The following is a 23,117-nucleotide window of genomic DNA, read 5'->3' as shown; positions in this document are numbered from 1 at the left end:
CATAGCGAAGACATTGCTATTTTATCTGGGTATTGTTTATTTGACACTTCCAGCAGCTATTTTCTAATATGGCGGCGAAGATCACTTGGGGTTTCTGGGGACTTTTAGTATGTTGTTTAGAACATTATTCCCAAGATCTCTACCAATTTTCAGCTTGTTAATAAATTGTTCCTTACTTTGTGGTAATTTGACTGCACTATAAGCCATTTACGGCCAATTTAATTTTGTAAACATTCTACATATTTTTTTTAAATATACATTAATGAATTAAAGTTGAAGAAATAGCACAAGTTCTGTAATACCAGGTTTTATCACGTTTCTCATTGCCACGTGTTTGTGATAGTTTAAATAACATTTTAAATAATATTTTCATTAACATACAATGATATTTAAAACAACATGTTTTAAAGATAATATAGCTACATATATCACTAGTATTTATATTACTTTAAGGTAAAAATGCAAAATTAGGATGTAATTGTAGAGTTGGATAAGAATAGTTAGTTTTATTGGGTAGGTACACATCCTAAGTGGATAAATTTGGAATTCGTGTGAATAAATTTCTCACAACAAGTAAAAATAATATATTTTTTAATATTATTGCGTACTATGACATACTTGCATAATACATCTTATATTGTGCTAATTACTTCTTCTCCATAGTATTGGAAATCATAGTGTTATGCCGTTATTTGCACACATCTTAGAGAATTTTTTTTACTGTATTAAAATATGTTAGTCATTACTAATTTTATAACCTATATCTAAGATCATATAGAATTATAGTGTTAGCCAACAAATGCAATATGTGTGTAGAATCTTTGCTTAAGTTTATGTAATTGGTTTTATTATTTTACTAGTTACATTAAATTAAATATTGTATACAGTTCAGTTCAGTTCACGTTCACAAATAAAATAATGTTCAGTAAAACAGCTGATGTCGTTTAATCCTCCTCTTTTGTTAAAAGATCCACAGTTTTCAATGCCAAGGTGGTTATCAGGTTGTCCACGTCTCCACTTAGCATACCCCGTTAAATGTAAAGGTTCGCCTATAAGAAAAATATGCAGACTGATAGTTATATAGTATAAGTAGAATTCTTAAAATAGTCACAAAAATCATTCAACATTTTTCTAAAGAATATATTGTCATAAGTAAACCGTGAGCTCCAATGAATATACAAGCAGATACGAAAGGAAAAAATCTTATTCTTTCAGAAAGACGATGTCCAGAAATAAACTCGATGTATTCATTTTGTAATAAATTTTTACCTTTCATGTTAAAGTATAACACTAAGACATCGTAACATGTTTCGAACTTTGTCCGTTGCAGAACTCGTTTTCCCGGGTCAATTCTCATCCTAACTTTCTAGTCACGAAATGGATTATGATATCTACCCACTGGCAATTAGCTTCACTTCTCAATTTGGCTTTTACATAATGGGGAAGGTTAAAAAGTGTATTGGGAATATACGGAAGAAAACATGATTGACAATGCAGTGAAAAATACCTTCCGTGAGAAGTGAAAGGATCAACCGAGTATGTGAGTAGAAGCCATGATTCACGCGAAGAAAAGTGATACACTCAAGTTCTCGCCGTGAATCGTGTTATCAGCCACAGTGTTGTGTTAGAGAAAACACACTCAGTTGATGTAGTGAGTTTGGGTAATGTCTAGAGCATTGGATGCTTCAACGACAAGAGGTCATCGCATACTGCACAAACTTTGTGATCTTTAGATTTACAATGTGAATATTAGGGATTTGGCTCATCTCCATGAACGCATTTCGGTATTGGTGCATACAATTATCCCAGCAATGTTACTGTGTGTGTTCAGGTGCACCGCGGAGAGATATAGACTCTGTTTGGATATGGAGGGTTGCTATGTCAGATTGCTGCGATTTCGTTGACTTACTTATGCTATCAAAGTTGAAGTGTTTATAATATCAAAAAAGACTGTGATGTCTTCTTTGTTATTATAAACACTTCATTTGAATTCAAGTGCTCCTTCAGAAATGGTTAGTCACTTCTCGGGTGCCCTGTATAATTTAGTAACCAAGCAAAATGCACACTGTCTATAAACTATATACAATTGTTTATTCAACACAGCCCGCTTTTAAGCTACTAATTCCTTATACTCTAGACTTAGAATCAAAAGTGATTATTTCAATTCATGAAACGTTATAAATTTATCTACAATTAAATATCTGTATGGTACAAATTAAGAATAGATACATCAATACAAAATACTTACATAGACATATTGGGCAAGATAGACTCTTAATATCTTCACGAATGACATTCCGTAAGTGGCCTCTATGCGGCATTACTTTATGATGACTAATCATTATGGGTAAAAATATGTTTTATGGGTTGGCAATGTTAGACTTAAACTGCATGCTGCATGAAGATCGAACTAAAATGATTTCACTGTGAACTTTTCTCTGATGGTGGCAGCATCATAAACACATATGTCCATTCATTTTATATTAAACCATCCATTCAATCATCCAAATATGTGTATATGTTTGTAAAAAGGGATGAATGTGTGTATATTCCAGCATAACTTTGAAAGGCCTGTGGTAATTTCAACCAAACTTGGTTCACGTATGTGTTAGAATCTGGAAAACATACTGGTAGTTAAGACATTCTCAACACTTCAGAAGGTGGCAAAGAAGTGATGTGATGAAATAATGGAAAATGGCCGATATTAGTGTCGAATCGTTAGTATTCGGAGCTGCTGAGATGAATAGTGGTACGTCCAATCCTGTTTAAGTCCAACTTCAGACTCCATTGACTTGAAGCCTGAGAAGAGGTGGAATGTAAAAAATAACAACTATAGTGTCTAATTCATAGTTTTCAGGATCAGAAAATCCCCTTATCCATTTGAAATAACTTCGAGAACATAGTTATTATCCACTTTAAGCAGGACGTTTATCACGCAACTTTGATTAAAGGCTTTTTTCGACTGGGATATGGTTTTCCAAAATTTATGGCAAAAGCACAGTATTTTCTGGATTCTTGTTATTAAAATGATCATCATTGAAACACGTATCTTAAGAAGAAAAGGGACTCGAATATTTTCAATGAAAATTTCCTTTCCGTGTGAAGAATTGGCATTTCACCCCGTATAAATAAGCCTGCAATTACTTACGTATATGAAATCCTCAAGTATTTATTTCATATCAAGCAGAATATAATTTAGTAACCAAACAACACAAAAACAGTAAAACAACAACGTTAAAAATAAAAATACAGACAGTTGATATAATTTATATTTAGGAAAGATCAAGACGTTTTACTCACAACCCACAAAGCACACTATTAACCACACTTATACTTGAGTTTAATAATAGTTAACTATATTTAGATTAGAGTCTTGATATTTTTGTAAAGAGCTATATGTACCTAATTTAAGTTTTCTCCTAGAATAATCTATTCTTGGAATAAATTTAAATCCTCTTTCAGGATAAGAATTTTATTGTAAACATGGTGAAAAAAATAACGGACTCAAGAAAAGTGTTATGTTGAGGGATTACTTTTGAACGATGTAAATATTTTAATATTAATAATAAAACAGATAACTCAATATATACTCTCTCTCCCTCTCTCTCTCTCTCTCTCTCTCTCTCTCTATATATATATATATATATATATATCCCCTTTCTCCTTAGAAGTAGAATTTTCGAAAATATTTGGACATGTGACCCTTTATTTTGATAAGAATTACATATAACAAGTTTTCTTTACTTACATAAGAAGACCATAAGAATCTATTTTTGGTGCACATATTTAATTGCACTTTGATACATATTTTAATGGAGGTGACACAAAGAAAAACAGGCAAAAGAAAGTGTTTAAAAAAATGGTTTTAAACTATTCAGGCTATTTTGTGCGAATATGAAACAAACAGCGTCCATTTCAATATCGAGAAAAACATTTATAAATTACGATTCTTCCTTAAAAGCAGAATTTTGGAAAGCACTGGAATACTTTCCTGATAATTAGAAGCTGAATATCCAGAAACACTTAGAGAAATATTACAATACTTCAGTAAAGAGCTTAAATACCAAATTTCATATCTTCAACTTAAGTAAATCCTTACTGTTGGTAACTTCTGAATAAATAGTGAGATATTTCAAAATTATACAAATATAACCCTTTTCCCCCTTTGGAGCAAATTTTCGAAAATGTTAAAACTCATATTTTTCATTCTCTTTTATAATAGTTAAATATCTAAATGCAAATTTCAGCAATCAAGTTTACGCAAATGTTATGTTTCCTCGTTTCTGAATAATAGAAAGCTTATTAAAGAAATTTCTAAATTCCAGTGCAGACTTTAGAAAACAAAAAGGACTTTAATGTGTGTCATATTTGTCAAGGCTATCATATTTAGTGGGATGTTTATATACTGATATTCATCTTCTTAACCTGATTGATTCGTGAGATACATTAGCTTTTGTAAAATAGAAAAAAAGCTTAACCCCCTTTTTTTCCCCTAAGGATTCATATTTTTAAAACTCCTTTATTTTTTTTATTTTTGTGACAAAATTAATATGTTTTCCAAATTTCACGTCTCTACATATAGTAGTCTGATCTAAGACATCATGAGTCAGTTACTTCTAGTCTATATAAAAGAGTACACTAATTTCTTTTTAATTTTCGTTGAGATACGACTAATGAAATGAGACAAGTTCAGTATATGTGTCTGAAACTGAACTTGCAATAACCTTCGGAATAGCAATCATCAGTTGATCACTATGTAAGCTTCCTGTAACCCGACAATAGCAATGAACTGCAGCTTTTATTTTAGAATCTTTCTACTAAGCAAAAACAGAAAATATTTTTTTCTTTAGATTTTCCGCATGTTCCGGAAAGCAGTGACACGAGGCGAGGAAAACGCTCTAAGTTCTGAAACGAATGTTATCACACTCATACAGAAAAATTCAAGCTTAACCGAGCGTGGTCTCGAACTTCCACTTCTCAGACAGATTTCATCCCTTGATGGTTTACTGATAGCTGAAACCACTTGGCTTTTACATACCTTCATTAGAATCTTCCTAGGTTTCTATCCTATGGTGAATCTACTTTCTCCCTCAGGGCTATGTGGATAGTGAACGCGCCTTTTGGCGTGGGAGACCTAGGTAAGATTCCCAGCAGAATCTCATGAGGTTCGAATACCAAGTTAAACTATAGATCTACGTATTATATAGCCTCGCGGCTGAACAGGTCGCTAAACTCAAATCCAATTCCAAAAAATGCATCCACTTTTGAATTTGGTTTTGAATTTTAGACACAGAGACCTTCAACTCGAAAATTGCCAGCAACTTTTCCTCTGAAAACCTGTTCAATTTGGGAGCGATTCCACTCTCCACCCAGCTCATAGCCCATTATCTATATAGTGCTCACGAGTAAGTGTTGGATTTGTACCTTGATGTACAAGCCATATACTCTATATATATATATATATATATGTGTGTGTGTGTGTGTGTGTGTTGGTGCTTGCAAATTTTGGATATTGAGAACGATAAGGACAAATCTTACACTTTAATGCTTAATTTAAACTACAGTTCCTCACCGAATATTGTGCGGTATTCTCCTTCACTGTTCCTATCATGAAAGCCAACTAACGCCCATTCAGCTTGATCGTTTGTTTTATCAAACATCTTCTTCAAAACATTTGCTTCTTCTACTGAGTTGATAATAACTAAATGAGCATTTTCTTCTTCACAAACGGCTATAGCGTTGTCAAAATTCCTTTTATCCGTGTGGAACTTGTAATATCCAATCCCAGGGAAGAATTCATAGTCATCAGGACAAGAAACTAGGATATAGCATTAAGAAAAAAAATGCTACACATCATGAAAGTGAATATTTTAAAAAAATAAAATGAAATATATCACAATATAATAAGTACATATTTAAAATAATAATGAGTTATAAACATTCATTAACAGTATTATTAAATAAATTATTTAGATAGAAGTAACACAACTAAAAAATAAAATTTTATACTTAGTTCGGATTTTGGGTATAACCTGGTTCATGAGTGGCATTTCAAATAATTAATTGATGCAAAAGTGTCATTTTCTAATATATATATATATATATATATATATATATATATATATATATATATATATATATATATATATATATATATATATATATATATATTAGAGTTCTTTCATTCACTTTTTATTTATATAACGAGAGGTTTCGTGTGTGTTTGCACTTGAACGTTCATATTTCATATTTGATTGTCCTAAAATATGAAATAGATATGACAGCAGTTTGAACTCACAAGGGATTGTTTACTATATTGCAATATACCTTACTAGTAAACGGTCCAAATGGACGAATCGAGTTGCGGGCTGAGAGATAGTGCGCCTGATAGAGGATGTGAAAATATGTGCATGTGCAAAGTTATAGAGACTGAGCTCCATAAGAAACGGTAGGGGAGGGTATGAAAGTTAGTGGGAGAAGGGTTATGCTATGTTATACAAATACATCAAATAAATTGTTGAATCGTGAAAATAGTGAAAGATAGACAACACAAAAGGTGGTAGTTTCACATATTGGCAAAAGAAGAATGAGCAGAGTAGATCAGGAACCTCCGCCGCCATCTTGAAATTCGCTATTTTAAAATATGTGATATTTTTTAAAAATGGAAAGGTAGTCATGTTGTTTATCAATTAGTATCAGCATGTTCTCAAAAATTCAATTATGAATTTTCGTATTCATTATCTGTATTTACTTATAAGATTTATTATCATCTTTATAGATTTTTACGAAAATTTAGGAGACAGATACTCATATGTTGAAACTTTGAGGTATCAGAAAAAACACATTCAACTGTTTTAGTCCACTTTTCATCCAGATATCACATGCTACGCTCGTTCCAAGTTCTTAATGCTTATGAAGATGGACAAAGAAAGTTGAGTGAAAAGTTTAGCAAGTGGTGGAAAAAAATAGTGGTCTACATACATACAGTACATAATTACATTCCAATCTATCAGATTTTATTGTGTTATGGTCTATATTAGTAAGTATGTCATTTAAAAAAGTTTACTATATAAACTCCACATTTTAGACCAAAAGTGAAAAAAAGTGGAAGTGGCTCTTCTAGACCGGAACAGTTCTCTTCGGCACTATATGAATTAAATTTGAAGTAATGTCATAAATAATAATATACTAATATACAACTTGGATATCAAATTTCACTGTTAGTTTTTTCTGGCTTGTAGATCTATGTTTAACTTATATCTGTTTTCGTGATAATCCAAACTTTCAACATACGAGTATCAGTCTCCTAGATTTTCGTAAATAGCTATAAAGATGATCCTAAACCTTCCAAATAAATAGATAATGATCACTAAAGTTCATAATTGACTTTTTGAGAACATGCTGGCCCTAATTGATACATCACATGACTATCTTTCCATTTCAAGAAATATCACAGATTTGAACATGACGGATTTCATGTCGGCGATGGAGGTTCGTGAACTACTCTACCCATTTTTCTTTTGCCAATATGTGAAACTACCACCATTTGCATTGTTTATCTTTCACTATCTTTTACGATTCAACAGTTTATTTGATGTATTTCAATAACAGCGTAGTCCTTCTCCCAACAACTTTGACTCCTCCCCCTCCGTTTCTTATGGCGCTCAGTCGCTATAGCTTTACACATGCACACATTTTCACATCCTCTATCAGGCACACTATGTCTCATCCGGCAATTTGATTCATCCATCTGGATCCTCTACTTCTTAGGATGTACAAAGTGACGAACCGATAAGAATGAAAACTCGATTGTCTTTTCGAATTGCCAAAAATTGTGTTTACAAAACTAAATCAAGATAGTAACAATTCAATCTACTTTATTCACTAATTTGGACTTGTGTTTACTTTGGTTAATATAGCAATGATATTTATTACCAATGTAGTAATCAAAGTTAGTTATTAAAGAGATATGATAATCAATTAATTAATATCCATATATTGATTTATATAGAAATATGAAACAGATTTTATTGAATTTAAGCTTTCTCTTTCACGCTAACTTAAAATTTTCAGTTTAATTTGCTACAAATGCATTTTTGCATCAACTGACTTTTCGAAAGAATAAATTAGGTTTCCTTTTAACTTTCGGTTTTAACAATTGTTATAATCTGAAAAAAATATCATTTCATTTCCACTACACTTTTTCTTGTACTCGTATATCTTGATAACAACTTTTGATATTGAGTATACGATTGTACGTGAAAGCTGCTCATAAATTGAACAGCTTAATGCCCCCGTAAGCATTTATATCGAGAAAAACTTTCAGTAGTTCTTGAAGTTTGGTAGGACACAATGTAATGGGATATTGTACATTTTATTGCATCTATGAGTAGCAGTAAAGACAAATCGAGAACAATTTATTTCAACAATTTGTATTCCCTATCACTATCCTTGTATTTTTCTCTTTAGCCCGAGAATGAATATCAAGCAATGAACAGTGACTAACTGTTGATGCATTATGAATGCAAGTGTTTATTCCCATGGAAACTTAGTACTGATCCGATTGTAAAAATCCGAGGCTATCAAACTGTAACAAAATCGTTAGGTAATCAAATTCAATACGGATTAATCTAGAAATGAAAGTACGTTCGAAACTGTCAAATTCATGGTCAGAAGTTACATTAAGTAGCACAATTTCGATTTTTTATAAGGTCGAACGATGACGAAAAAGGCAAAGTCTCGATATGCTCGTACATCAAGAAACAACCAGTGTTTTTTATTTATCTTGTACTGAACTTCAACTTGCTATTTGCAACTAAGTTATTGTGTAGACTTTCAATTCAACGATATACTATCAACATTTACTAACTGTATTGGACATGTAGATCTTACTATAGCACGGCCAACAGGAGATGGTCTGTGACGTTTCTTACCACATGCGGTGGGACATTGCAGCCCCTATTTTGATACCAGTGTTACCAACCACGATCACTCTGTCTTATACCATTAATTAAATTGCCACTACAGTTGCACCGAAAAAAACCTTGACACGCGAGTAGTCGCAATATCACTGCGAGTTGTCAGAGACGTTCTCTTACTGGACGCACTATAGTAACCTGAACCAGTGTTAGATTCTTCAGGACATCGCATCTTGTGAATTCGGACAAGTAATTACCACTTCAAAACTTAAATACTCCAAATTCAACTAGACTTATTCTATCACTAATCTAACAGAAAATGGTAATTTGACCGTCAATCTCATCAGTACATGAAGATAAATGAACCCACTGTACTGTGTACCGATTGCTAAAAAAGCTCAGGATACATCAATGACCAATCCTTGCGCGAGATACACAATTTTGTTAAGTGTGAAACTAGTATTTGAGATCAAATTCAGTTTTTCAAAATCTGATATCTCATACTGGTCTTCAAATTAGAGTAATCTAATATTTTCCGTTTCATACAATAAGTGTTGGTAACGTAGTTTGCGTTTTGTTTCATGATATGAAGATTACATCAAAGTCTAAGAATCCAATTCTCTTATTAGAGAGAATTCCTTTATTCTGCTGACCACTCTACACTGTAAAAAATTTCATAGGTAAATTTACAAAAAACGGTGGCAATCCGTTTGCCACTCCTCTTTGTAAATCAATTTACACCTTTAAAGTAAAATTACTAATATGAGATGGTGTAAAATTACATTCTTATCAATAAAAATATCATACTTTCTTATAAATTTACTGTAAATTTGTAAAATAACCCAGCAAATTTTGTAATTTAATCTAAGGAAATGTATATCAACTTACAAAATAAAGGGCAAATGATTTTACATTGATGTTTGGCAATTTAATTACAAATTTTTTTTTCAGTGTAGGAACTTATTTCTTGCTCACTTCCCACAAGTTAAAAGTTAATCAGTTTCGTTAGCGAATTACAATTGAGTTATTAAATATTTATCTGAGGATAATGACTCATAACTTGAACTATGCGATCAAAATAATATCATTCATTGAGTTCCTTTTGCAAAAATTTACGTTACCTTGTTGATAAGACCTTAAGCAGTTTAAGTGCAGAGCGGTAGAGCAATTGCTAGATTTCAAAAGTAATAGTTTGCATAGTTTGCAAAGCAAAACTGACACGGGAAGGTCCCACAAGTTGTCGCTCAAATCTGATTGCGACATAGCACATCTGATAGAGCATCACGGGAAATAAAAATGAGCAAAATTTAAGGTGCTATGGACCAGAAGGATAAGAGCTACGGGGCTTCAAAATTTGAATATCCAAAAAATTATATGATGGAATTATGTACATTTAAAATAAATATTTTGAAACCCGGTAAAGCAATCAAACAAAAGTTGCACAATATAATGAGAACAAAATGCCCTATCAAAAACCACAAACAGTATTTGCACAGGTGAAGCAGTGTTACCAACTCAGCATAAAATATTTTGTTTGAAATACAGTAGCACCATATACAAGTGTTCACAGATTTAAAATGCACTGTTATTACTAAACATAACAGTAAAGTGTAGTGGTACAATGTTGCACACTGTTGGAGCTTAGTGTGCTGAAAATGTATAATGGAGAAGTCTGATGTGGTAACAAAGGGCAATAAAGAAATCTGGGTCTTATGCTATGAATTTAGTTCAAATGCATAATACGGATAGTATAACATAGCAAATGTCAACAGTGTCACAAAAGATTGATGCATTTGAAAGACGAAATTGAGTGATGCCATATTTACATCCTGTGACATCTCCTAAACTATATAAGACGGGATCTATAGTGTAAAGTGGGATCCGAACAACTATGAAAGAGAAAGATAACAATGAAATGTAAGGTGAAAAGCACAACAAAAACATGTTCGAGGCGGGATTGGAATCTGCGATCCCTAATATGTCTGTTGTCTAGCCTTCTAGAGCACACGGCTATCCGGGCCGACTAAAAACGAAATGAGGTAGTAATAACTTTGAGTAGTAATAAATTTTGATCATTTTAATTTCTCATGATGGTCTATCAGATGTGCTATGTGACAATCAGATTTGAGCGACAACTTGTGGGACCTTTCCGTGTGAGTTATAACTAGTCGCTTACACTTTGAAGCCAATCTACTAATCTGCTTGCAACTTACTTGAGAAGAATTTCAGAGAAGAAAATGGAGAGACAATATATAATAACGATAATAACAGATTTAAAATACATGTATATACATGTATATAAATTAATATAATATAGCAAATGCTTTAAAATAAAGTGATAACAAATAAATTAAATGCATAAATGATAAGGATAATGATTATGGCTGTTTTGCGTTTATTGAGCCTATCTGAAAAAGTTGTTTAAAAAACAGGGACTTTTTCAAAGACTCAGAGCATAGGCTACAAACTTGTTTCATTCTTACCTTACACATATTTGAAATCAACTCATAAGAGGTGCGGAGGTTTTTGTGTGGAATGTACGATAATATAGGTTAAAAGTAACATTATTCCATGATTTCGTGGAGCTCGGTCGAAGTTATAAAGAACAGAACCTGGAAATTCATTGCTTATTCAGGGGACTTCAGTCTTGTTTTTCTACTCCTGAGGTTTTTTGAAAACATGATATTTGTCTGTTTTGTTGTTTCTTGGTTGTGGAAAGAATTGGTCAGGAACGTGAAAGCGGCCCGTTGTGCAGCGGACGAGATTTCAGGCATGGTAACAGAATTAGTTTTCGTCTTAGTTCTCTATTCTGACTGTGAATGCGTTGAATTTTGTGAGTCTGATTCGGATAAAATTTCGTTCTCGTTCTTGTGATTCAATGACACGACTTTCCGAACAGGTTCAGTTTGACCGAACATTCAAACCTTTAAGTTGAAGGGTTTAATTATTTGCTAGCCATGCTACTTCTTCTTTAAAAAATTCTAGATACATTATTTACAGTAATAACTTTATTCCTGGAAAGTTGCTCAAAGAAAGGTTGATGTTGAGATAGCGAACGAATATTCAAAATAGAAACTTAAGATTCTTTATGAAAAAACAAGGAAAATGATTTTATGTTATAGATACTCAGAATAGTCACACTGCTGTTTTGAAAAAATCAGAGTAAAAATACACAGTTGAACCAGAATATCTTGTCTGAAAATTGGCGTTAAGAATTGCGTTGGCTCCTTGTCGAATTCGTAAGATATGATGTCGAAGGAAAGAATGGATAATCTCAAGAGTAACAGTAATAAATGACAAAAATTGGTTGATGGTGATCGGTTGGTATACGGATGATAGCGGGACAATAGTGCTATGTTGAGTCACATGAGGACGTAGAAGAGAAACGAGTTCTGACTTAGAAGTTCGGCGTTTGGCCTAGCTTTGCGTTTATAAGTCGGATGTTGATGCGAACCACAGATAGTGCAGAGTGGACGCTGCTAAAGTTTTGTGTAGGTTTTGGTAGCATGAGACTCGAAGCAGAAACCGCACTTGGGTGTATTTGGGTATTGAGAAGTATAATGCAAGTTGTATTGTGACAAATTTCACATCGATTAGAAAGGTGTGCCGGAGATTTAGACAGTTCTAGTCTATGTCTTTTACGATTTAATGTGGGCTTCATGCGAAAGAACATTGTCAATTTTTGACAAGGAATTTGTAAGCACACGGACCATATGTTTTCAGAGGCGTTTTTGATGCACTTAACGACAGAGTGTCCGTCTGGTTTTAGTTTCTCGGCATTATCGTCATCTGTATAGTGTTACCCTGTGAATGACAACTGAGAGTGGTGGTGAATGACGTGGCGACAGTGGTTGTTTGGTGCGAGATGGAGCCAGTTTAGAAACATTTGCATTTTTGCCAAATTTCTCATAGATATATGTATGGAGAAGTGAAGATGTCTGATTGGAGTCAGAAGTTTTGATGATGATACCGATAAATGGCGAGACTGAATTATGTTAGAGCGAGGAACATACTTTGGAAGACGTAAGTAAAGTTGTTTCAGATTTTGATATTTTGGATCATAATTATTGAGGAAGAAGGAGGAAATCGATGGAAGATTCTGATTCTCTGAAAGAGGTAGAGATGGAAAATCTGCATCTATGTCGAATTGATCTAAGGTTGTAGATGAAGATGATTTATAAAGCGTATCATGTGATTGAGATCGTGGTGAGAGCAACTGGGGATCGCCTGTAGAATGATGAGACTATTACGAACGGTCATTACTATGATTTTTTCGGGGTTACGTCCGTTTATCTCCTTTCGTGGGTACAACTGAAGGGCGGAAATCAGCAATAGTAAGTCCTGCAGAAGATATAGCCAGTGAAAGGCTAACCATACAGATACCACAACAAATATAGGTAATGAGTAGTAGGTTTAAGGCCACTTATTCGGATAGTAAGCTAAGGTCAGACAATACTCCAAGCTAAACGTGTCGCCACGAGTTATATTGGCTGGATCACTCTGATAAGTGTTGTTCATCGAATATCAGAGAGCAAGATCAAGGACTGAGAAAGAATGTTATATTTTAATACTATTGTACCCATATCAGAAATTTCTATTAACTATCAGTGAGAATTTTTGTTTTTATTTGTTGCTACGAGCAAAGCTTTACTTTGTATATTTAACATTTATATTACATAAAATGCATTATAATCTCTGTAAATTTCATGAAAATGGCGTTGTGAGCTTATTAATATTTACATGAGTTGTAGTGTTATCATCGTATGTTCAGCATGTTTCTAGTACAAATAAAAATGTGTAATCCAGAATAATAACTCTTCAGTGTTACTGTACATGCATATTATATAAAGTTTAACGTCTACTTTTGTATAGTTTTTGGACATTCAAGGAAATTAATTGCCTTGAAGTTTTTAATCTGATTGCCAATAGTTATAAGACAGTTAAAAAAAAGACAATTTATCTTCTTCTACAAAGGTTATCAACTTCTGTTTCTTCGTTAAGACGTTGTACAAAACATCTCCTCTTTCCAAATCATCAATAGTTATATCCTTTTAATGTGTGGTGTATCTGTTATCCGCATCTGTAAAATTGTGAGATTATATCATGCATTTGATGTCAATATTAAATTGAGATATTGTACCTCCTAAGCAATTGCAGTGATAAATTCTTACATTCTAAAAAACTATTGAAGACCTTTGTTGTCTCAAGCTTCAACAACCTTACTATATGATAGATAATAGTTAAAGGCTTCCAGGGCTCATACGATTATAAGACTTTTAAGTTGAATTATTGACGACTGCTTTCCACTAGGTTTGGAAGTCTAGAAAAATAAGCGTTAGACAGTTCTTCCGATCTTTCAGATACGTACTTGTTGCGGCAAAATTACACTATCTAAGGCATGATAGAAACACTATTTACCGAAATAGTTTTTTGACATCGTAAGTACTGAGACAAGAGGCACCAAATGTTGCAAAGTGGTCACTTATGCGGCAATTGGTTTTAAGTGAAATTGTCCATTCTTAAAAATTGTCTCAACTGTATTGGAGATTTTGGTAGCTTATATGAGTTGATGAAATTAATGATTTTGTTTGAAATCTAAAAACCAAATGTCTATATTCTGTTGACTAGAGCTAAAGTCTCCTTATGGAAATTTTCTTTTATCAACGGAAACTCTGAGACTGGAAATCAGTCAGTGATTAAATACATCCTTCAGTGGATTCAAAGTTAGCCCTAGAGAATCATGTTAAATTTCGATGATATATAACTGATTACTTTCCTCATAAAGATTATCTAAGACTATCAGCATAAAGCGATTTAACAATCAGAGGTTCACAGATAGATCATTAGGCAATTTCCAATATATAAAATTCTCAATGTGAGATGAAAACTGCAGTGAAATTGTGACGGTCCGTGAAAATCAAAGGTATAAACTGGATTGAAAAATCAAATCAGTCTCATAGATGCAGAGGGAACATAGACTAAATTAAATGTGAATTAACTACATATGTTTATTTTGTTTAAATTTTCTAAAATTGTTCTACCATATATATATTCTTGTACGAATGAACCTAGGTGTGAAAGAATCGATACTTATTTTTATTAAATATGTTGTTGTGCCTAAGATGAAATGTTTGATTTTCGCTTTATAAATTAATACCCTTTTATAGTATTGCAAAAATGAATACGAATCTCGACATATATAGAGTAAATTATTGAAGTTAAAGAAACAAACTGAAACATACTGTCTTTTATCAATTTTACTTTGGTTTGACGTTTAGAATCTATTTCATCAACAATAATATGTGAGGCTATAACAGAGGATAAGGTGGATTCTAAACAACATGAAATTCCTCAGGAAATCGAATCCAGGTTTCCGTCCAAACCATGTCTGGACTCTAACCATATAGCCACAAGGACCTCTTTATCAGTATTGATAAACTATTTTTTCAAAAAGTGATTTAAAATGAATTAGCTCCGTCATGTTTTGTTGACGGAACATTAGTTTGAACATATTAAATCAAAATATTAAAAGTTAATCAACTTCAAGGAGCCTTACTGGATACGTAAAACGTTAAGATCATTAATTTATTTCTTTTAAGTATAAATAACATTACCACTAAAGAATTTTTGCAACGCCTAACTATGTATATCTTTAAAGAATAATGATGATGATTTATTAAAATTTAAATATTTCAACATCTTGATGATCTTCATTTTTATTCTGTCTCAAAAACTCTTTTTATATAAAACTAGCTTTTAAATTAGTTATTTCTCTATGAAAAATATTGTCTATTCAAATATAAAGTCCATAATGTTGTTTTACAGTTGAAATGAAATGAGATGAAATTTTTCAGTTTTACGTTCCACGGTTATTAAGTTGATGGTGATGAGGAGAAATTAATGAAAAGGTTCATTGAGAGAAGTGGGAGGGCCGAGAAATCCATGCACACGGTGTTCGTCCACTACAAATCCCACTTGACGCGATACTTTACAGTTGTTTGAACCAACATTCAATTTAAATTCCTACATGAAAGGAATATTGTGTTTAAGTTCTGTTTGTGAGTAAAGATTTTGCATGTTTGTGGCATATATCTTGAAATCCGAAATAATGAAGTCAGGACAAAAGACAAAGAACGAAAATTTTTTTGAATTCAAATTTTCTATATTTTGAATTGCTAGAGATATAAATTATTACAGAAGGGACGTCATTTATTGGATACATGTTAAATTGAAAATTTCAGGAATGAATATTTTAATAAATATACCTAGGTAATAGAATGTAATAATGGAAAACGTTCAACTTTATGTGTATCGGTGGAAAATCCTTCCACCGTACTTTCTAACTCCTGAAATTTCGTTTCTGCATAAAATATAGATTAATTCAAACTATACAAAATGTAATAATACTTCTGCACTATTACAAATTAAGAACACTCAAGAAATAAAAGCAAGAAGCAGAAAATATATCTAAGGGACCATTCACAGTAAGCAGGTAACTGATTGAACATCATTGGCTAATATTTTCAATTATATTAACGTAATTCTTACCGACTAGTGAAGCTAAAAGTCGTACGATCTTATCCTTATTATGTTTTGTAGGTAGTGTTTCCACATTCACAATCCAAACATTCTGTGTTATGCCTACAAAATCGACCTGCACATAAATGTTCATTTCTCCAGAGTCGTTTCTCATACTTCTTGTTTTCACATCTAATTTTTTGAAAGACATTTTTGAACAGGAATTGGCAATCGCTGATGCAATGCCATAACATATATGTAGAATAATTGCACTAATTAAATATCGCTGTAATAAGTTCATGATTTTAAGCTCATTCCTGAAATTAGACAAGAAAATTACAACATTTGTACAATTTATATTGCATTATATGTAAATACTGAAATGGAATCTAAGCCGTATTCCTAGATTATAACGACTATCATCTCTTATTATTTTATTGAATTTATCGCATAACTTACAAAAAAATCAAATTGAGCACTTGTTCTATAACATACCAGACAAACACTGAAATCTATGAAATCAAAGAAGATAAAGGTCACATCTTATAGGTCTATATTATGAACGTACGCCTTTAGCCATTACTCGGCTTGTACGGCCACAATATTAATCAGATTAATTTTCAAACCAAAACTAAAGAGTCTACATGTAGGGCCTAGGTCTACATGTATAATTAACTAGGAATGAGTCCAAAGTTGAACCTTGAATCTACGGATAACCTCTATACGTATTTTCTGAAAGAATTTGTCGAGCAAGTTCCAAAACAGGTTTCAATTCCTTGCCCGGAAGTGGCCCCATCCCTTGAAGGTTGGAAATATATAGAACAACTTGACCTATATGTTCTATATATTAAAGTACTCTGAATGACTAGTAGATTAACCATGTAACATGCACAATCCAATTATATCCTATTCAAGGTAATAAAATTAAAAAATGAATATTTCACTATAAATCAGGGCTATAGAAGTAAACCCTGCTAAATCCAATATTAAACTTTGTCAGAAGACGATACAAAAGTGACTCCCTTCTGTTTCAGAATTGTTGAACAATCGTTTCTCTTTAGTTGTTGATTTTACTCATCTGCATTAAGTAGTGAACACTGAACACAAAAATTGTTCAACAATTCTGAAACAGAAGGGAGTCACTTTTATTATGTTCTTATTCTTAATATTATATTCTTAATCTACTAGCCATGCGGAGCACTTTGATATATAGAACATATAGATCAAGTTGTTCGATATATTTCCAACCCTGAAGGATTAGGATCACTTCCAGACAAGGAATTCAAAACTGTTTTGGAACTTGCTCGACAAATCATTTCAGGAAGTATATAGGTTACTCCCAGATTCAAAGTTCAACTTTGGACTCATTCCTAGTAAGACCTGTTCATTGCGTATGTCAATATCTCCGCCCGGGTAGTAGTTCTAATTTCTGCCGGACCCTAGTGTCCGTCCTTAGCTGGAGTTCCGTAGTTAGAAATGTGTCTTTGTTTATACTGGTATTATCTTTTGTGTAGAGTACAAAATTGTCTATTGTTGTGTTCTTCACTGTAAAAGTACCAAGTGAAAAGATAAAATTTTAAAGAATAAATAGCTAAAAGTTGTTTCTCGAAAGGTACAGTTCATAACGAACAATGCAACCGTTGACCTGTATTGTAGTTTGAAGTAGGCATTTTCAGCAAGAATAATAGCGAACTCACAGTGAACGAAGACTACTAAGAATTGGTAGTATTCCATCTTTGTTTTTAAATTGTGAAAGGTAGAACTAGGCCTCGAGAAAAGCCTGGAGGTTCTTTCAAAAGAATGTCAAGTCTCACTTCAGACTTCTAGAGCTACATAAACATCCCTGGTGGGCCTAAGAGTTTCAACTGTAAAATTAACCTCAACGGTCTCTTGCACCCAGTGATGATATTGTAAGACTTTTTCCGAAGCGGAATTTCCATTCACTATGAGTGAAAACAAAAATACTGAGAATCTATTAGCACATTGAGCACGATACGAGCTCGTACGAGCCACTCCCTGAAATTATTACTGCTTGTACTTAAAACAAATCCTTTCTTTGAAACATGTTATTCGCAGGTTACGAAGTAAAGTAAACATACAAAGAAGCAAAATTAAAACACTGGATTGAACTTGAGAAACTGTAATCAACTTATTAGTGAAACTGAAAACTAAATATTTTAAACTTAAATATCCTTTAAAAATAAATGTAAATGAAGAGAGCCTTAAGACACACTTCGAAATTATTTATAGCAAAAATCCAAAAATGGTTTGTAAAAGTCTTGCTGCAGACGAAAATCATACATACAAGTTGTGTTGCGTTCTCCTAATACTAGGTAAATATCAGATCACAGATAAGTAAACACTGTCAAAGAAGCAATGAACAGTATGAATAATAACCATATGAAAGGTAATCTCCGCATAAAGCCAGTATCAAGAAAAGTTCTTAAAATACAAGAACTAAATAACGTGTACAGTAGATACTAGAAATCATATTAAAATACCAATACAAAATGTGTTAATTTATTTAATAGGAATATATTACTTTATATTGTAAGGTTTCGTATGTCTTCACATCATGTGATAACCATGTGTGTACTACACGTGTTGACAGTGAACAAATACAACGCAGATAATAGTACCGAAGAGGAGTCGCCCACAATCGCCAGCAGTCGGTAAGACGGAGATCACCGAAGGTAGCCCACATTTTAGGATAAAAGACAGGAGCACGCCTCAAACAGCATCAATCTATCCAGGTTGATCAAACCATCTAAAGCAATAAGGCGCCTGGCCATTGGGAACACCTTACCCTCTCACGACGCTCAGTCAATTCAGAGATACCTTTCCTTACGTTCTACGACGTTCGGTCATTGGGTTCCCTTTCACTCGCACGACGCCCGGTCACCGAGAGATAGCTAATCGCATAAAACTTATCCCCTCTCACGACGCCCGGTCAAAGAGAGTAACCTCACCTACAAAAGCCCTACGACACCTGGTCATTGGGTTCCTTCCACTTTCTTACCTAAAACTTTTAGAGGAACTACTGATTGTAATATATTTCTGTATTTAAGATCTTTTATAATAAAAGGTGATGGGAAAGTCCAAATTCCCGTGTAAGATAATTGCTCTACTTTACATAAACTGAGAGAATTTCACAATATATTATTATAAATGTCTTTTAGTTTAACACTCCATAATTATGTACAGTGACTAAAAGAGATAATGATTATGAGATGGATAGTAATGGTGGAATGATGAAAAAAGATAGAAAAGGACTCATCAAGAAAACCCACACAGACACTGTTTGTTCACTACAAAGTCCACTTGGCAGAAGCCGGCATAGAACAACGACCTCACGTGTCAGAAATGAGCACTACATAACTGAGCGACTGCGAACCCTATACGTTTCTCGTAAACATCATTACAACATTTCCTGTATTTATTATCTTAAATGTATATTTATCGTAAACATTATTACAACTCTTAAAAAGAAATACAAGAAAATAACAATTGTTAATCATTTTATTATGTTATAAATACATATAAAAGAATAATTCCCTTATAACCAAAAGTAGCGTACCATGTGACAAAATAGGAAGTATGAGCAAATACTAATTATATGGTAAAAGAGAGAAATGAACTATTTATTTCCTATACATACAAGTAAGGTTAGGTAGTATATAAAGGTATGTTCTATTATGAGCATAACGAACACGAGCTCGTTCCTTTTATATCTGACCGATTTGGCAGCATTGCTGTCATTTCTTTAGTTGAGTCCGAAACATGTAACCATACTTTTATCAGTGTGATATCTGAGCTTCCACCTGCTCACTGTTTTGTTTATATTAACGAAATGATGGTAAAACTGAACGGTTATTGGGAAGAGTACACCATAGTTCTTTTTCACACACAGTTCTTTTTGTACAACCAAAAAAATGGAAAAGTCACGAAAACGTTCAATAAATATAGTGACTATCACTAAAGATATCGTGACCAGGGAAACTCAAATTGGGTTCATGCAGAAATATTCCACAACAAAGGGGCTCATTCAAATATATGGCGAAGGTTCAGTTTACAAATTTCATGGTCGTTTACAAATTTTGCAGGACAGCTGAATTAATCATCGATAAAGTGATGCGATGTAGAAATTCTTCAATCTTCAAATTCATCATTCTGAATTCTGGTGCAATGCACAAATCCATTATGACCTGACTGTATCCAAAAGTCATCCCTGGTTTGTACGTACCCAACAAGAAATAGATGCAGATTTCATCTACTACCCAACCAAACATCCGTCCATTACCTTATGTTATCCGATATGAAACAGGAAACGGGGACCTGTGTTATTTCCTTCCATCATATTCATATCAAAAGCCCTCGCCAGCTGAATTGATTTATACGCAATCTGAAATGTAAGAACGAGGTCTGAGACATCGCTCGATTGGATGTGGAAACCTACTGGAAGAGCAGGATTGAATTCCTTCGCGTGTGTTCTAATGTAGTATTTACTATTGGGAATGCCTTTATCCGTCTATAACAATTGGATCGTCCATAGGAGTGGGATATAACAAAACGCAATTGGTGGTGGCAGAATGAATTTTTATAGGGTGGATATACTTTGAAAGTCGGTCGGATATAAGCTAAACAACTTTCTGTACTAACGAACAAATGGATAAAAATATTAGGGTGATCTACTTTCCACTGAAATGATATGCAGAAACGAAATACTCCAAAAAGGAAAAAGAAATGCAATCCTCCAATTACGTCCCACGATTATGCCCTTTGGGAAGATAGATGATAAAGGCAACTGAAATATTATCGGAAAATGAATGGAATGATAATGTGGAAGGAAATGAGAGTACCCGAGAAGATACACGGACACGATGTTGTCAACCACCACACCAAGGATCGGACCAGGGACACCACGCACCGAAGGTAAGCGCTCTACCTTTGAACGACCGTTCCCTCGAATACACTACCAAATAACGACATGAAATATTCTAAAATATACTGTTGAAAAGATCACGAAGCTAGATCAGAAAACCGAATAGTGTTGGCCTAAGTTAGGAAAATAAGTATACTGTTTTAGACTCTTAGAAGTATTTTTGGAAAACGAATTCGATCGCTACTTGAGAGTAATTGTATTCATTGTAATTTAGATAGAAAGTATGCTGGAAGTAAAGGAGAAGGCAAAATAACAAAGTTCTAGTGGATGGAGTAGTAATTCGTATTTCAAAACAGAGATTGATGGAGGACCACAGGCAATGGAAATTATTATTAGTCTTCAGAAAATCGCCTGTCATTTATAACAGAATAGTCAAATACTCACGATGGTTGTGTTAATGTTGATCTGTAACTTAACGACACCCATGACTCAATGAGGTGCACATTTCTGCTTTGGTGTCCGTTCGGTTCACTTCCAGCTTCTCTTTTGTTGGTGAGAACCAAATATGGTAAGTTCAAATCATTACTAAAACAAAGTACATTTATTGTTATTAGATAAGTAATTGCGATCTAATAAATAACCCGGATCTAGAATCTGATATATGAAATAGTATATTTCATTTTGTTGTACTTCCCAATTATCTAGCTATTAGAATGAAGTAACTTAATTTACCTTCTTATACCAATATATTCCTATTCTCCAAAACTATTAAGGAAAGAAGTACGAAAATTAATCAGAGAAGTATTTACACTTATGCAATATTAGCAAATTAAATGTTTATCTGAGGAAACTTTCAATACATGTATTCATTATAGACTGCTAGAGAGAAAACTAACAGTAAATATTATTTATATTTTGTAGAGATAAGTGATTGAGAAATAAACTGTAATCAATGTAACCACAACCAGATTTACAATTATTAAATCTTTATATTTGCAATGTCAATTATCTTCTAAAGCTGTAGAGTTAGAATTAAAATTGTTCATTATTGAGCTAAAATTCAAGTGGCGTTGATTATACTTTAGCGCAAAATCGTATAATAGTTCAGATCGCTCCTTGTACGCTTTTAGAAGCGGAATTTTCGAAAACGTTGAAATACTTGTTTCCTTATTTTTAAGTAAGAGACTATATAACGAATTTCACATCTCGAACTTAAACGAATTCTTCAATTAGAGTTCTCAGAGTACGTAATGGAAGATCTTAATGTTATGAAAATCGTCCTCTTTAGAAGCGGAAGGTTTGCAGACGCCGAAATAACTTTTCCTTTATTTTTATTTAATAGTTTTAATATCGATTTTGATATTGTCAACTTAAGTAAATTTTTACTATGAATATTTCTTAATAGAGATAGGGAAAGTTATATATTATAGTAATAATAGTTACTTCCACTTTATGAGTGAAATTTTCAAAATACTAAAAAAATACTTGTTCCCTTATTTTTATTTAAGAATTTGTATGCCGAATTTCACATTTCTAATGTAAACAAATCCCTACACAGGAGGCTTTGTGAATACATAAAAGTTAATTTCAATATTACTGAAATTGCTTCCATTTTCACATTAGGAACGGACTTTTTTTTTACAATATGTGCTTCCTTATTTCTAATTAAATATGTGTATCGAATTTAAAATCTCCAACTTCAACCAATCATTACATTTTGCTATCTTGATTAAACAAATGGAAATTTGAGTATTTTTGTTTTTAGATAAGTTCGGTTTGTTTCCGATATTAAGAGGGAA

At 32.9% G+C, this 23,117-nt stretch overlaps 1 protein-coding gene across 1 annotated transcript in view; it reads right to left on the bottom strand.

Moving 5' to 3' along the window:
- Nucleotides 1–888: 888 nt before the first annotated feature.
- LOC145682004 (hemolymph lipopolysaccharide-binding protein-like) overlaps nt 889–23,117 on the bottom strand; it is a 114,088-nt gene continuing 91,859 nt past the window's right edge. Inside the window, exons 3-4 of the mRNA XM_081753607.1 lie at nt 5,573–5,818; nt 889–1,049 (exon numbers count right to left, since the gene is read on the bottom strand). Of these exons, the coding sequence (XP_081609733.1) occupies nt 889–1,049; nt 5,573–5,818 (407 nt within the window). The remainder of the gene's footprint in view (nt 1,050–5,572; nt 5,819–23,117) is intronic.

This window comes from Thermobia domestica, chromosome 3, assembly GCF_964235325.1.
Source record: "Thermobia domestica chromosome 3, izTheDome1.hap1.1, whole genome shotgun sequence".
NCBI lineage: Eukaryota > Metazoa > Arthropoda > Insecta > Zygentoma > Lepismatidae > Thermobia > Thermobia domestica.
The sequence above is the reverse complement of the archived record's forward strand: the minus strand, read 5'-3'. Positions and strand labels throughout refer to the sequence as shown.